The sequence below is a fragment of the Trachurus japonicus genome, chromosome 14, assembly GCF_045865225.1.
Source record: "Trachurus japonicus isolate A0001 chromosome 14, Traja_1.0".
Lineage (NCBI taxonomy): Eukaryota > Metazoa > Chordata > Actinopteri > Carangiformes > Carangidae > Trachurus > Trachurus japonicus.
In genome coordinates, this window is record NC_140920.1 from 26,834,509 (window position 1) to 26,848,425 (window position 13,917).

The 13,917-nt window shown below is 41.5% G+C and overlaps 2 protein-coding genes and 1 non-coding gene across 4 annotated transcripts; all 3 read left to right on the plus strand.

The window, feature by feature from the left end:
• The first annotated feature begins 1,767 nt into the window (after window positions 1-1,767).
• crtam (cytotoxic and regulatory T cell molecule) lies at window positions 1,768-8,277 on the plus strand. Of its 2 annotated transcripts, none has more exons than XM_085796884.1 (10): window positions 1,768-1,830; window positions 3,637-3,777; window positions 3,916-4,068; window positions 4,221-4,340; window positions 4,967-5,122; window positions 5,508-5,729; window positions 6,715-6,783; window positions 6,905-7,054; window positions 7,343-7,429; window positions 7,936-8,277. In XM_085796884.1, the coding sequence occupies exons 1-10, from the start codon at window positions 1,785-1,787 to the stop codon at window positions 8,082-8,084; spliced, it is 1,293 nt and encodes a 430-aa protein (XP_085653010.1). In that variant the 5' UTR covers window positions 1,768-1,784; the 3' UTR covers window positions 8,085-8,277. The 2 variants fall into 2 exon arrangements, with proteins under 2 accessions (XP_085653010.1, XP_085653011.1); XM_085796885.1 differs by having other exon boundaries at window positions 3,961-4,068.
• A 668-nt stretch (window positions 8,278-8,945) lies between these two features.
• LOC146974963 (heat shock cognate 71 kDa protein) lies at window positions 8,946-13,293 on the plus strand. Its single transcript, XM_085798689.1, has 9 exons — window positions 8,946-9,035; window positions 9,986-10,195; window positions 10,584-10,789; window positions 10,880-11,032; window positions 11,121-11,676; window positions 11,930-12,132; window positions 12,241-12,439; window positions 12,527-12,759; window positions 12,848-13,293. The coding sequence occupies exons 2-9, from the start codon at window positions 9,991-9,993 to the stop codon at window positions 13,043-13,045; spliced, it is 1,953 nt and encodes a 650-aa protein (XP_085654815.1). The 5' UTR covers window positions 8,946-9,035; window positions 9,986-9,990; the 3' UTR covers window positions 13,046-13,293.
• LOC146974964 (small nucleolar RNA SNORD14) lies at window positions 10,416-10,508 on the plus strand. Its single transcript, XR_015037656.1, has one exon. It is a non-coding gene; the product is annotated as a small nucleolar RNA SNORD14 (small nucleolar RNA).
• Window positions 13,294-13,917: the final 624 nt, after the last annotated feature.

Consider the following 13,917-nt stretch of genomic DNA (forward strand, 5'->3'; position numbering starts at 1 on the left):
CAGTTAATTTTCAGTGAATGAGGAATCTCCTATCAGGTTCTGGGTCATCAGTTTTAAACAACTGCATATGAGAATCGCAAAATACAGACAATAGTTGGAGTTTTGACGGTTAACTTCCATTTTATTTGAAAGTTCAACTTTAATGTAACACTTACAGAGAGATCAAAGAGGAAATGATAGTCTGTTGTTATTTCCCACAGCCGGGCTGGAAATATCAGAGATCATATACTGTAACGCCTACACTGTAGGTTACTGCTGGTACCCAATACCTGTTTTTTCTAAGTGAATAGTGGCAGTAAAACAGTTTCTTTCAGTGATTCTGTTAGACTACTGAATGTCTGACCAGGATTCAGTCAGATTTATTTGGTAGATGTTGCTGAGTCATTTAGATAAATTATCTAAATAACTCAGCAACATCTATCTGAACTTCCACTATTTATTTTAGATTCAGTCAGATTTATTTGGTAGATGTTGCTGAGTTATTTAGATAAATTATCAGATTATCAGATCTGCTGGTGGCAACTAGATGAAGCATCCACGGATCACCAAAGGCTTCATGCATGTATGTTAACATCACATTGTTTACTGAACTGAAAGATTTCACTGGAAAACTGAAATGTCAACCTAAAAATAACGACAGAAGGAGAGTCTGGGTGTCCCTTAATGCTTCTTTAACCACTGTATGCGCTCAATTTCTACCGCAATCCGAATGAGAGCAGTCACTTTCCTTCACAACTCTGTTCAGCAGCTCACACATGGTGGCTCTGACTCAGCTGACTGACGGAATAGGCAGAGGTTTATTCGCAGCCCCTCAACCTGAAGGTCAAGAGGTTAAACCACACTATGACTGACAACAGTCAGACAACAGTGCTAGTTGGTTGACTAAGTTAGTGCTCTGGACAACATCACATTGTTGTTGACTTGTTGGTCCAGAGTTGTCCTTTACCAAAACATCCCTCAAATATTTGATGAGGAGTTGACTTTAGTTGTTATTTTTTTGATTTCAGCTTAAGACAACCACTACTGTATATTTTCTATGTCTATAATAGCAAAACAATAGAACAAAAAGCAGTAAAGATAATACATGAAACACAGTTTTTGTCATGAAAACAGTGAATGAGTGAACAAAAAAAAAATCATTGCTGGGTTAGGTACCACATTCAGTGGGATGAACATGACATATTAGAACTCCATCCCTTACTTGGGTGCTTCCAAATTTTTACCCTGGGCCATTATTGGAGGTTTAAGAAGAGTTTTTGTTGTTAGTTTCAATTTCTTTCTCTTTTTTCCCCCCACTTAAGTTCAAGGTCAGTGAAGTTACCATACATGGTTCTTCCCCCTTTGTACAGTAGAAAACAATTCCCCCCAAAGATGTGTATATAAAACTATTAAGAGAATTTACACATGACATTACAGGGACATTTATGAAAACATAAAAATGTGTGAAACACAAAAAACAAAAATGGGTAAGGGTTAGGGTTACTTATTTGCTTAAATACTTAAGTACTAAGCTTAAACTTTTAAGGTATTTTCAAACCAACAGTATCCTTTGCCAAAAACAAGCTACTGGGTGTAGTTATTTGTCTGAAAAAAAAAATTAAATAGGCTAAATACATTTTTATCATTTACTTTTAGTTTATTGTAGGAATTGTATGAAAATTCTCAAACTGAAAAAGCTCTGTGGAAACCACAGAGCAGTGATGTCACGGAAGGTCCCTCAGTCAAGTACAAATAGATCAAGAGAGGAGGAAATGCAACAGTGTGATTGTTATTGAGCGACAGAGATGGAACTGAAGCTGCAGCTCTGCGTCTTCGTGCTCCTCATACAGGGTGAGTGTCTTTACTTTTCATTTCAACAGCCTGTAACAGTCAACAAGTAAAGTAGATAATGCTGAAATAAGACAAGGAACTGAAAATAATCACGAAAAGCTATTGGAAGTGTTGACTTGTGTCAACTGTGTTTGATATTTTAATTTTGGTAGAAAATTAGGGGGAAATAAAATTTTTGACTCTGACAAATCCAAGTTTGTAAAAGTTTGTTGTCCTCGCTGAGACTTTCTTAGACATTGCATTACACATCACACAATTTAGTCATCAGTAACCGTGACTCTCACTCAGTGCCATTTTAATACATTTAATGTGATGCATATATTTTACATTGTCTTGTCTGTGGAATGAAAGGTTCTTTATGAATCAGGTTTTAAAACATTGAAAAGAAAATCCTCAAAGCCACTGAGGTTAAGTGTAGAACAGTGGTTCTCAAAAGTTCTTGGGCCCCAGGCGTCACTGAGGGGGGTCTCTGGGGCCCCCAACATAGAATCGCATAATGCAAAATGCACAACAAAATGAAAGAATATGTGACTGTTATGGGTTAAAAACACATTCTGTAATACAGTAGTGTTGTGACGTTCACGAACGAACCGATTCTATTGAACGGCTCGTTAACATGAACGATGGGAACCGACTCGCAGCTGGGAACCGTTCTTTTTTTTTTTTTTTTTTTTTACATCTCTGTGTGTTCATAGCAGTCAATTGAAGCTGCTCCACCGGCCACGTAAGTGGCGTGCACCCGCGCGGGCGTTGTTGTTTTGCACAGCTGGTCTATTTTATTTCCTCAATGCGCCGCTATGCAGCCCTCCAACAGGTAAAAACTACATAGAACAACGGTCTTAATATTTACAATGAATCCATTTCAGACGTTAAAATCTAGTCCACACATATCAAATGAGGTTATAATCAATATTTCAGAATAATTCAAACTCAGATATTAGTGGGATATCTAATTTTATATTATTTTGTTCCAAATCTCACCCCATTATTTCCAAGATAAAATGAACCACCAGGCTGGCTTCTTAAAACTTAATAAATATAAAAATCAGTCAAATGAGCCAGTTTTTTGAACGGCTCTTTGAAAGGAACGGCTCACCAAGATCCGGCTCCCCTCAAACAGCCATAAATCCCATCTCTATAATACAGTAATAGTACTATTCCTTTTAGCCAGAGGAAACCTTTGACAATAACTTGTAAACTCGGGGTCCAGTTTGCGTCAGTACGGGGGTCCTTTAACTGAGACAGTGTGAGAACCTCTGGTTTAGAGGAAACTCTCAAAACCTTGTTGTTCCATTGTTGAGGTGAGGTACACATATCACACCCATGTGTAGGAAAAAGCCCACTGCCCCCTTGGCTGGTGTCAACGTGCCCCCACAAATGTGTTTTCCAAACACCTCGTCAGACCCTGAAGCCCCCCTTCAACAACCCACTGCAAATGTATATTTTTTCTCTCATGAAAGAAGTGACCACATCACTTCCTGTCACAACAGAAAGGCATTAGATGTGGGACGAGGTCGTGGGGGATGCTGCGGAGGGCTGCATCTTTTGCAGCTGCATACACACACATATATTCACACTCGAACACACCGTCACCACCCAGAGTGGAGTAGATGAGTCAAAGTGTGAGAAAGTGTGGACACCTCTGTGTGCGAGGGAGGGAAACTTTCACTACTCCACCTCCTTTTTAATTCCAGTCGACTATTGTTAATCGATTCATGTGCTACCAAACCATTGGTATGGAAATGACTACTGTATGTCAGCATGAATTTTTCAATAACATCAATGTTACTATTTATTCAATTCCAGGTTCACTTGCGCTGTTGGAGCAGGTGACAGTGATTAAAGGTCGTACACTCAGTTTAAGCTGTCCAGTCACTGACGCTCACAAGGCCAACGTGGAATGGAAGAACCCACAAGGACATGTTATGTTCTTCAATCGCGTTAAAGGTGAACATCACATAATGTTGAGCTTTAAAGTATCAGCAGCAACTTAAACTGCTGTTTGACAAATTGCAAGAATCTCTCAGAATTTTGCACCAACATCTTTTTTTTTGTTGTTGTTTTTGTTCTGTCACTTGTCTCCAGCTGTAAACGACAAACGCTACAGTATTAACACACTGTCTGTCACAGAATTCGCCATCAGCATTTCCAATGTCACCTTCAATGACGGAGGCATCTACACATGCTACCAGTATCACCACAAAACAGCAGAGAGGCGGGTGCAGGTGACAGTGGCGGGTGAGTTTAATGCTGAAGTTTATAAGATTCAGTTATCACTGAAGACACCAAAAATTGGGCTTTTATGGTTGAGTAAATGAGCTACAAACTGTCAAACTGTTAGCTGGTTTTGAGCATGCCATGATACTGATTACATGTTGATTCTTTTAAAGATTATCCCAAAATGTCAGTAACAAAGCATGAAGGACAGACCATCATAAAATGCAGTGCTGAAGCGACCCACCACGCTCCACAGATCTCCTGGATGCTGGACAACGGGCCTGAAATTCTTGGTAAGTTGTTCATCACCAAAGTTGTGAACTGAGAATTAACAGCAAAAGCTACACTGTGATTAAGAAGTGAGCTGAAGCGAGCCATTATAGGTGACATGACATTACCACAGAGGTGCTTCACCTGCCAACTATAGCAGCATATTTTTGGTGCAGCAGCTCGTTCATTTTATTCTAAGCGGCCTGAACTCCGCTGTGGTTTTATCAAGATATTTCTGTCATGTAGCACAAATGTGTGAGACAGCCAGCTTGACCTTGTGGTTTATGTTTTATCCAGTGGTTTTGTGTTGATGCACACATGCGAACAAATAAGAGGTGCCAACAAACTTACAGACTTCTTGTTAATGGGGGCTGCACTTATGTACTGTAAATGTCAAATGTAGACTCAGAAACCACAGAGTGGGCTCACCTGCCACAGTAACATGCATCATTTCCCACATTAGGTGGGATGGCAAATGTTATTTTAAGCCCTGATACAGTAAATACAGCCCCCCTTTTAAGTATTTTTAATGACATATCCCGACACTCATCTTGAATGCCATCATTGAGGAGTTAAAATTCTTTGAAAAGTGTGAATCATTATTTTGATCATCGTCACTGGATACTAATGATGTTTGCCCATTCCACAGGTCACCCCCACCAGGCCCATTATGACCATATAAAATACACCTCTACAGACTTTCTTCCTCTTAAAACAAGGAAAAGAGTCACAGTGAAATGTCTGGTTCACCATCCAACCTGGATTATACAACCCTTGATGCGCTTTGTCAAAATTGGACCAAACAGTGAGTATAAACTTCTTTCTCCACGCTCTATTTCAACCGTTTGCCTGAAATGGCCTCTGGTTTCACTGAATCTGGCTTACATAAAAGTACTTCTGCATAACGAGAGATATTGAGGAACAGTGAAAGCATAGTTGTGTCGTCACAAAACTGGGAAAACACTGGAAAGGGTTTTTTTCTCAAGAGTTTCTCCATGACGCTGTCCACATCACCAGACTGTGAAAGTTGACCCAAGTAAACAGACCGATGTCGTTTCCTCTTTCTGTTGTAAATATTCTGGTTTCCTGTTCTGATGTTGTTGCCATTTTTGACTTTGAGGTTCCATGAATTGATTTGAATACTGTTTCTATGTAATATAATAATCCTAAACCCCTTTTTTCTGTGACAGAAGCAAAACATTACGGTACTACAACCACTCGGCCTCAGGGGCCAACGACAACCAGTTGGTCCACACATGGGAGGACAACCGTGTACTTCCCAAACAAAGATGTGACTGGGTCTTCATCAGGCAGCTCCACCAAGTCACCACCTGTCTCCTCCAATGAGCCAAAGACAGTTACAGCCACTGTGGACCCTGCTACATCCACAGACTCACATCTCAACACCACCGGTGAGTGACACTGTTTTCATTTGTATTTTCATTTATGCATTTAAGTGACAGATTAACATTTGTGCAGAGGAACCTCCGAAACAAACAGTAGTAGTCCCCAAAAACACAAGAAAATAAGGGTTATTTCATGTTATTTGGCATTGTACAAGTAAATGCCACATCAATCAAGTCATAGTGTAAATGGCTTACAGTGTGTCATTGATAAATGAGCCGTCACGGGATCTAGATCTACTACAGCTCTTATAAGTTTGCTAAAACGTTAACACCTGTGCACCTCATATGAACTGTCACTATGTGGGATGGAAATTACAGACATTTCAGCTTTCACAAAGTGTTTAGACCCGTTGCTTAACCCCCACTGTAGTTGTGATACCACTGGTTTTGTTTCCTGTGGCGGAAGTCACAGACTGTAGCATGAAACTCAGTGGTGTGAGATGTATTCATAATTTCTGAAGATGGGAGCACGAGGCTCCATGTAGGTGAAAAACCTTTCCACCATACATGCACAACATCATCAAAGATTTGTTACCCCAACTCAAAAAACTGTTTGTTAAGAGATGAATCAATTTGACAAATTACACATATTTACCTCAGAAATAACAATTACGGTAGTTATTCACGTGCTTGTCCTCAAGTGAAAGTGAAACTGTCGCCTACAAAAAATAAAACATTTCACTCACACAATTTTTTTTTCTTAGGTTTTTCATTTTTTTTATTTTGTTAAAATGTATTAATTTAGTTCAGATGGTACACAAACCTTATTATAAGGCTCAACTAGGGTGATGAAGAACACCGTCACTAATGCTGCAGCTCATGCATGTATGCAGTGTACTGATATCCACTATAAAGTGTCTGTCTGATGCCACCTAGTGGTATTTCTAAACGACTATGGATGTGTTGACAGAAAACAGGGCTGGCCTAGGCTGCAGCAGCTTTATTCAGTGTGTTAATTATTCTTTTCTTCCCTCTTCATGTTTTCTTGAAGGCTGGACAGATGACTTCGGGACAACAGAGGAGGTCGATAACAATAACAGCACAGACAGGAACAAAACTGGTAATTTCACACTGTTAACCAGCTCTAGTGCGTGGTTGAGAAACTGTCTTGTCTTTTTGTAACAGGATTTAAACGTGATTGAAGTTTTGGCGAGTAACAGCTGCGTTCTGTCTATTTCCAGGGAGCAATAATGACAAAGAGAGGCAAAGAGGAAGAGAAGGAAGTTCATCATTACTGGTGTTTCTGGTGACATGTCTGATCGTCTGTCTTCTGGTGGTGGTCATTTTCTTTGCCATCAAGCTGAGGAGAGCTCACATCACCTGGAAGAGAGGTAAGATCATATTCCCAGTTTCTGTTATCACACCCATGGTATCAGACTGAAGCTGCTTAGTTTGAACTTTAGTCAGGGCAGAGCCATAAATGAATGAAGCATGCGCTTAGTGCTGGTTTTACTTTTGTTTTTGGTTAATTTGTGTTATACAAAGAAAGAAAGAAAGAAAGAAAGAAAATATATAAATTAGGGTTTACATAGGCTTTAATATTGTGTACACCTCAAGAACATGTATTTTCTTTGTGAAATGTATGTTTAAGAAATATCTGACAGTTTTTATTGTCACAGAAAATGAAGAATCGGATCCATCAGAGGAAAGCAGTAAATCAAAGTCGAGCCATGACGAGAAGAACTCCCAAGGACAAAGACGAAGAGGTACGAGGATAATTCAGCATGATGTTTAAAACTTCAGAGCAGAGGAAGCACAGAAGTTAGTGCTGGCACAGACTCACTGCAGAGATTTGAATTCCTCCTCATCCACTGAGCTGTGTTGTGAAATAAAAAAATGAATCATTTCTGAATCAAATCTTGTGGGTTGAAAATTAAATGTGATAATCATTGATTGGAACCTTTGGCTTCAGGAAATGAATAAAGCTCATAAACATAGCTAGGTGGAACGGGTTTGCTCACTGAACAGACACATTTCTCACTTTATCTCTAGATAAAAGTTCCTGATGTCCAGATTTTCATTCAGATTTCATTCTATTAAAAATATCTTATAAAACTGTAGTTGATACACAGCATATCAATTACATTGTGGTGCTCAATTTCAAGCCACTGCAAATAATTTCTAACCGGGCCCTGAATTCAACATGACAACTTAAGATCTTTCTGGAATGACTCACTGATTGTGACATGCTTTTTCTTTCTCTTTCTCTCAGGGATCTTCAACACGGCATTCACAAAGTACGTCGTGGAAGAACCAACTTCAGTGGTGAACATGGGCGCAATGACAGCAGCAGAGATTGCAAATAGAGAGCAAACTCCTCAACCTCAGGACTCAGCCAACATAAAGGAGACAGAGCTGTAACGATCAGCAACAATGTGGCACTGTGTGCACAGATTAAGCTAAATAGTCTTTTTTTTTTTTACAGCACTTATGAAAAGAGAGCATGTTTACACTGAAGGGAATGTGATGACATTGTTGATTGTACTGTAATGTATAAATATTGTATATATCTTATGTGCCAATAAATTATATTTTTGCTAAAACAGACAATGAATGTACTGGTGTTTAATGGAAATATTAAAATGTTTTTGCATATATCATCTGCATCCATAGTGATGTCTTTCACAAAGTGCCATCATGAGATGTTATATCCCAAGAATCATCTTCATAAACAGTAGAATATTAGAGAGAGAGAGAGAGAGAGAGAGAGAGAGAGAGGGATGACAACACAAATCACAAATTAGTAGCCTATGGGCAGCATTGAAAGCATGACTACGGAATAAGGGTAAATTATAGTAATAAAAAAGTCTAGGCTATCTAGGTTTATATGTTTAATGCATTCCGTTAGGCGTTTGTTTCCCTTTCGCCGGTCAGCTCCTACAACCACGCATTGATTTATATTTTTACATTGTCTACATTTCGCCTGAGTGAGAGCACACCGTGACCTTATTCTTGTGTCTAATTAAACGCATGATGCCATAAAACACCAGAGAGAAATAAGTGTTTGTCGATCTCCATCTAGTATGGCTGTCTGCCGTCTCGAGCCATGCGGTTATGCTCGAGAGTTACGAAATGCAGTCAGATAATAAAACAGGAAGCAGATTTGAACCGTCACGGCGTCGGCCAACGGCCATTGGTGGACCGTTGCGGAAAGACTCCAGGACGCGGCCTGTGATTGGCTGCTTTGCCGGCAATATATAAGGTCCCGCGGTATCTCTGTCCTCCTTTCCCTTCTCATACCGGCCGGGACAAGTCAGCCTAGCCGCCCTCCATCCCAACAACATCTACAGTCATACACGGTTCAGCTTTTCGGTAAGTTACTCTTCTTTTATCCCCGCTTGTTACAGAAATCACTGTGACATTTTGCCCCGTGGTTTGTTTCAACGGCGGCAGTAACCTTGAGATTTTGCTCACTCGCCATTGCCGTTTTCTCACAGAAATGTTGCTTTACTTTTGCCTTCGTGTGAAAACCGTTGGTCACAAATTATTTGGACAAATTGTGTCGAAATAACGTCTTGTATGCTCATGCTAGGGCTTCAATCACGAGATCAGTTGGTGCACGAGCTAACGTTAGCATCTTAGCAGAGCGGAGCGGGTGGGGGAGGGGATGTTCGAGAATGTTCTCGAACGACCAGCGTCAAGGCGACGGGATTAATCACACTTCCGGTTACATATTTTCAGAACAAAAGCCTTTTTGCATCACTGAACACCGTGATTTTATTATTTTTGATGGTCATCTCGCCTTTTTGGTATGTCTGCTGAATGATTAAGCTCATTCAGCGTAGGCTTTATTGTGTTGTACGTATATTGAAGTTGGTTTTGCCCATTTCCGGTATGATCTTGCAGTGGTAAACTTGATGCGTCATTATCACATGGCCGGACCTACCGCCATGCTTCCTCACTGCGTAATTTCAGCAGGCGGTAGGCCCTTGGTGTAAGATGCTCCATGAAGGCCAGCAAAGGCTTATTTGCTAAAATGTGTTGTTTTTTTGTTACATTATGTGTTAATTATATTTTTTGTTAACATTATTTATGCACCTGTCATTGATGCAACTAAGACATGTAAATGAATTATTTAACATTGCTGAACCTTATTTATTTAGGTCTAGTGTAAAAATTAATAATAAATGGCAACAACAAAGGCTAATGCAAATATTACGTGATTTAGACTCACTATGATGGGCTCATCTTTTAAATTGCACAAATTTCAAAATGTAATGTGACTCACTAATGAATGCTGCCCCCCCCCCCCCCTCTTCTAGGAAACATGTCTAAGGGACCAGCAGTTGGTATTGATCTTGGGACCACCTACTCCTGTGTTGGTGTGTTCCAGCATGGCAAAGTTGAGATCATTGCCAATGACCAGGGCAACAGGACCACACCCAGCTATGTGGCCTTCACAGATTCAGAGAGGCTGATTGGAGATGCAGCCAAAAACCAGGTTGCAATGAACCCCACCAACACAGTCTTTGGTAAGAATTAAGTCTTATATTCAACGATGGCGAGTTTGTTTTGCATCATTCTTGGCACACTCGCCTGCTGAAAGTTGGCAGGATTTTTTTGCTTTGAGAATAATCGGGAATTGATGAGTCATCCACACCGACTTATTGTGGTTGGCACCTGTGCAAATTGAACTTTTTATTGACTGTGACAAGAATGATCCAAGACACACTGCCCTATCAAAGAATTTTATCACTGTGATGATGCTTTTTCCTGCCATTCGTAGTTTCCACCAGAGGTTGAAAGACCAAAGATGGCACAAACCTTCCTTGGATGTCTGAGTGAACTTCTCAATGGAAATCATTCTGTAGCAGAATCTTTATTTTGATATTAAACACAAAAATCTCTTGTTTCTTACAGATGCCAAAAGACTGATTGGCCGCAGATTCGACGATGGCGTTGTGCAGTCAGACATGAAGCACTGGCCATTCAATGTCATCAACGACAACACGCGCCCTAAGGTTCAGGTTGAGTACAAGGGAGAGAGCAAGTCCTTCTACCCAGAGGAGATCTCTTCCATGGTGCTGACAAAGATGAAGGAAATCGCTGAAGCCTACCTCGGAAAAGTAAGTAATGTAGCATGGCTCTGAAAACTACACCCTTTTTTAATGTGAATTCTGACGATTGACTTGGGTTGTCGTTTCTTCTCTTTTCAGACTGTCAACAATGCTGTTATTACCGTGCCCGCCTACTTCAATGATTCTCAGCGCCAGGCTACCAAGGATGCCGGCACAATCTCTGGCCTGAACGTTTTGCGTATCATCAATGAGCCAACTGCTGCTGCCATTGCCTATGGTCTGGACAAGAAGGTAAATTCAACTTGACATGATTGGATTTGAATTAATTTAGGTAGTTCATCAAATGGGTAGCATTAAAAAATGTAATGATTTAATCCAGGTTGGGTCAGAAAGGAACGTTCTCATCTTCGATCTTGGTGGTGGCACCTTCGATGTCTCCATCCTGACCATTGAGGATGGCATCTTTGAGGTCAAGTCCACTGCTGGAGATACTCATCTTGGTGGAGAAGATTTCGACAACCGCATGGTCAACCACTTCATCGCCGAGTTCAAGCGCAAGTACAAGAAAGACATCAGCGACAACAAGAGGGCCGTCCGTCGTCTGCGCACCGCCTGCGAGAGGGCAAAGCGCACACTGTCTTCCAGCACCCAGGCCAGCATCGAGATCGACTCCCTGTACGAGGGAGTCGACTTCTACACCTCCATCACCAGGGCTCGCTTCGAGGAGCTCAACGCTGACCTCTTCCGTGGCACTCTGGACCCCGTGGAGAAGTCTCTCCGTGACGCCAAGATGGACAAAGGGCAGATCCATGACATCGTGTTGGTCGGCGGCTCCACCCGTATCCCCAAGATCCAGAAACTGCTGCAGGACTTCTTCAACGGAAAGGAACTAAACAAGAGCATCAATCCTGATGAAGCTGTGGCCTATGGCGCTGGTAAGTGTCATGTGATAGATAAATATATATAGATAAATAGATGGATAGATATTTACCATATCTCTCTATATATCTATATTCATATAAATATATATTTATCTATATATATTTATCTGTTACATGACACTCACCAGCTTCATAGGTCACAAATGATTCAAATGTGATGATTCAAAAAAATAAATCAAAAAATATATCAATCATCAGCACTGTTGGTGACCTTGAGCTTTGTAACGTCTGTCCTGTTTGTCTCCAGCTGTCCAGGCTGCCATCCTCTCTGGTGACAAGTCTGAGAACGTGCAGGACTTGCTGCTGCTGGACGTCACCCCTCTGTCCCTGGGTATTGAGACAGCTGGAGGCGTCATGACCGTCTTGATCAAACGTAACACCACCATTCCCACCAAGCAGACCCAGACCTTCACCACCTACTCTGACAACCAGCCTGGTGTGCTCATCCAGGTAAACACAACCATCATCTGTGCTGTTCATAGTTTCCACTGAGGGCAAAGATTATCTCCCAGAACTGTGGACAGATTTCATCATGTCTAACCCTGTATTCTCCCACAGGTCTATGAGGGTGAGCGTGCCATGACCAAGGACAACAACCTGCTGGGTAAATTTGAGCTCACAGGCATCCCCCCTGCTCCTCGCGGTGTTCCCCAGATTGAGGTGACATTTGATATCGATGCCAACGGTATCATGAATGTCTCTGCTATCGACAAGAGCACTGGAAAGGAAAACAAGATCACCATCACCAACGACAAGGGTATGAAATGCTGCTGAACCAGTTTACTTTAACTGATCATGTTTAGTGTTATCTGAACAGGTGATTAATCATGGCTGTGACTGACAGGTCGTCTCAGCAAGGAGGACATTGAGCGCATGGTCCAGGAAGCAGAGAAATACAAGGCAGAGGACGATGTCCAGCGCGACAAGGTGTCGGCCAAGAACGGCCTGGAGTCTTACGCTTTCAACATGAAGTCGACTGTGGAGGACGAGAAGCTGGCGGGCAAGATCAGTGATGACGACAAGCAGAAGATCCTGGACAAGTGCAACGAGGTCATCAGCTGGCTTGACAAGAACCAGGTAAATGGCCTTTTTGTTTTTTCCTCCATGACTACATGGATTTCAATACTAAGGTTGGACACTAAAATATGCTTTTTGTATTCTGCAGACCGCAGAGAAGGATGAGTATGAGCATCAGCAGAAGGAGCTGGAGAAGGTGTGCAACCCCATCATCACCAAGCTGTACCAGAGCGCCGGCGGCATGCCCGGCGGTATGCCAGAGGGCATGCCCGGCGGCTTCCCTGGAGCCGGTGGTGCCGCTCCCGGTGGTGGCTCCTCTGGACCAACCATTGAGGAGGTTGATTAAACATTCCCTCATTTCACTGGCTACCTCTGATGTTTGTCAAAGAACGAAACCCTCTTCTAGCACAAGTTTCATCGAGCTAAAGAGTGCACTTAACAAAAGTAAAAATGGGTTCAGGGATCACACGATTGCACCATTTGCAACACAACTGGGAACAGCTTTAGTTGGTTTACTTGAATGTTGGTTCACGTGTCAAGTGTTTTGTATTGAGATGTCACTGCCTTGACAATAAAATTCTTGTAACCCTCTGAGCATTTGTTCATCTCTCTTTCTTTTTTAAAAATCTGCTAGCACTTGAACTGAAATGACCTTCATAATTAGCTCAGTATTATAAATTGGTAGAAGCCCAAGTGACATAATGTAAATCATGAACTGCCATGTGTGTAATGCTGGGAAAATGAGTTGGGGAAACATTGCAAGGAGAATTTCAAAATAAGGCAGGAAGACGGTGACTTCAGCACATGTACAGAAAACAATATTTTGTGGTACAGACACTTCCAAAAACCAAAAAAACTACAGCCTGGTATGTCTAAACTGAATGTCAAAAATAATTGTAGATGTCAAGGGGGGGGGGGGGATGAAGCCTATACTACAAAGTATTTTAATTGTGCACACCTGTCAAGCGGCAACAATTAGGCTACTGACTTGCCGGTAATTGTGCACACCTGTTAAGCAACACGCAATAATTAATTACTGACTTGTGCATAGAACTTACGCCTACTACACCATGAATAAGTGGGCTACGTGGAAAGTCTGAGGTGTCACTCGTGAGTTGACCAGATTGTGAAACTCGACAGCACGACCCACGGAAAGTGAGCTCTCCCTGACGAGAAGCCCTCTCACAGGTCACGTGAAGTTTAATCCGACTCCTACCC

Excerpts from the sequence above, each read along its gene's own strand:
- crtam (XM_085796884.1), top strand. The coding sequence starts at position 1,785 with ATGGAACTGAAGCTGCAGCTCTGCGTCTTCGTGCTCCTCATACAGG. Across the intron at positions 3,778-3,915 it reads GTTCTTCAATCGCGTTAAAG|CTGTAAACGACAAACGCTAC; the intron begins GTGAACATCACA and ends ACTTGTCTCCAG. Across the intron at positions 6,784-6,904 it reads CACAGACAGGAACAAAACTG|GGAGCAATAATGACAAAGAG; the intron begins GTAATTTCACAC and ends GTCTATTTCCAG.
- LOC146974963 (XM_085798689.1), top strand. The coding sequence starts at position 9,991 with ATGTCTAAGGGACCAGCAGTTGGTATTGATCTTGGGACCACCTACTCC. Across the intron at positions 11,033-11,120 it reads CCTATGGTCTGGACAAGAAG|GTTGGGTCAGAAAGGAACGT; the intron begins GTAAATTCAACT and ends GATTTAATCCAG. Across the intron at positions 12,440-12,526 it reads CACCATCACCAACGACAAGG|GTCGTCTCAGCAAGGAGGAC; the intron begins GTATGAAATGCT and ends TGTGACTGACAG.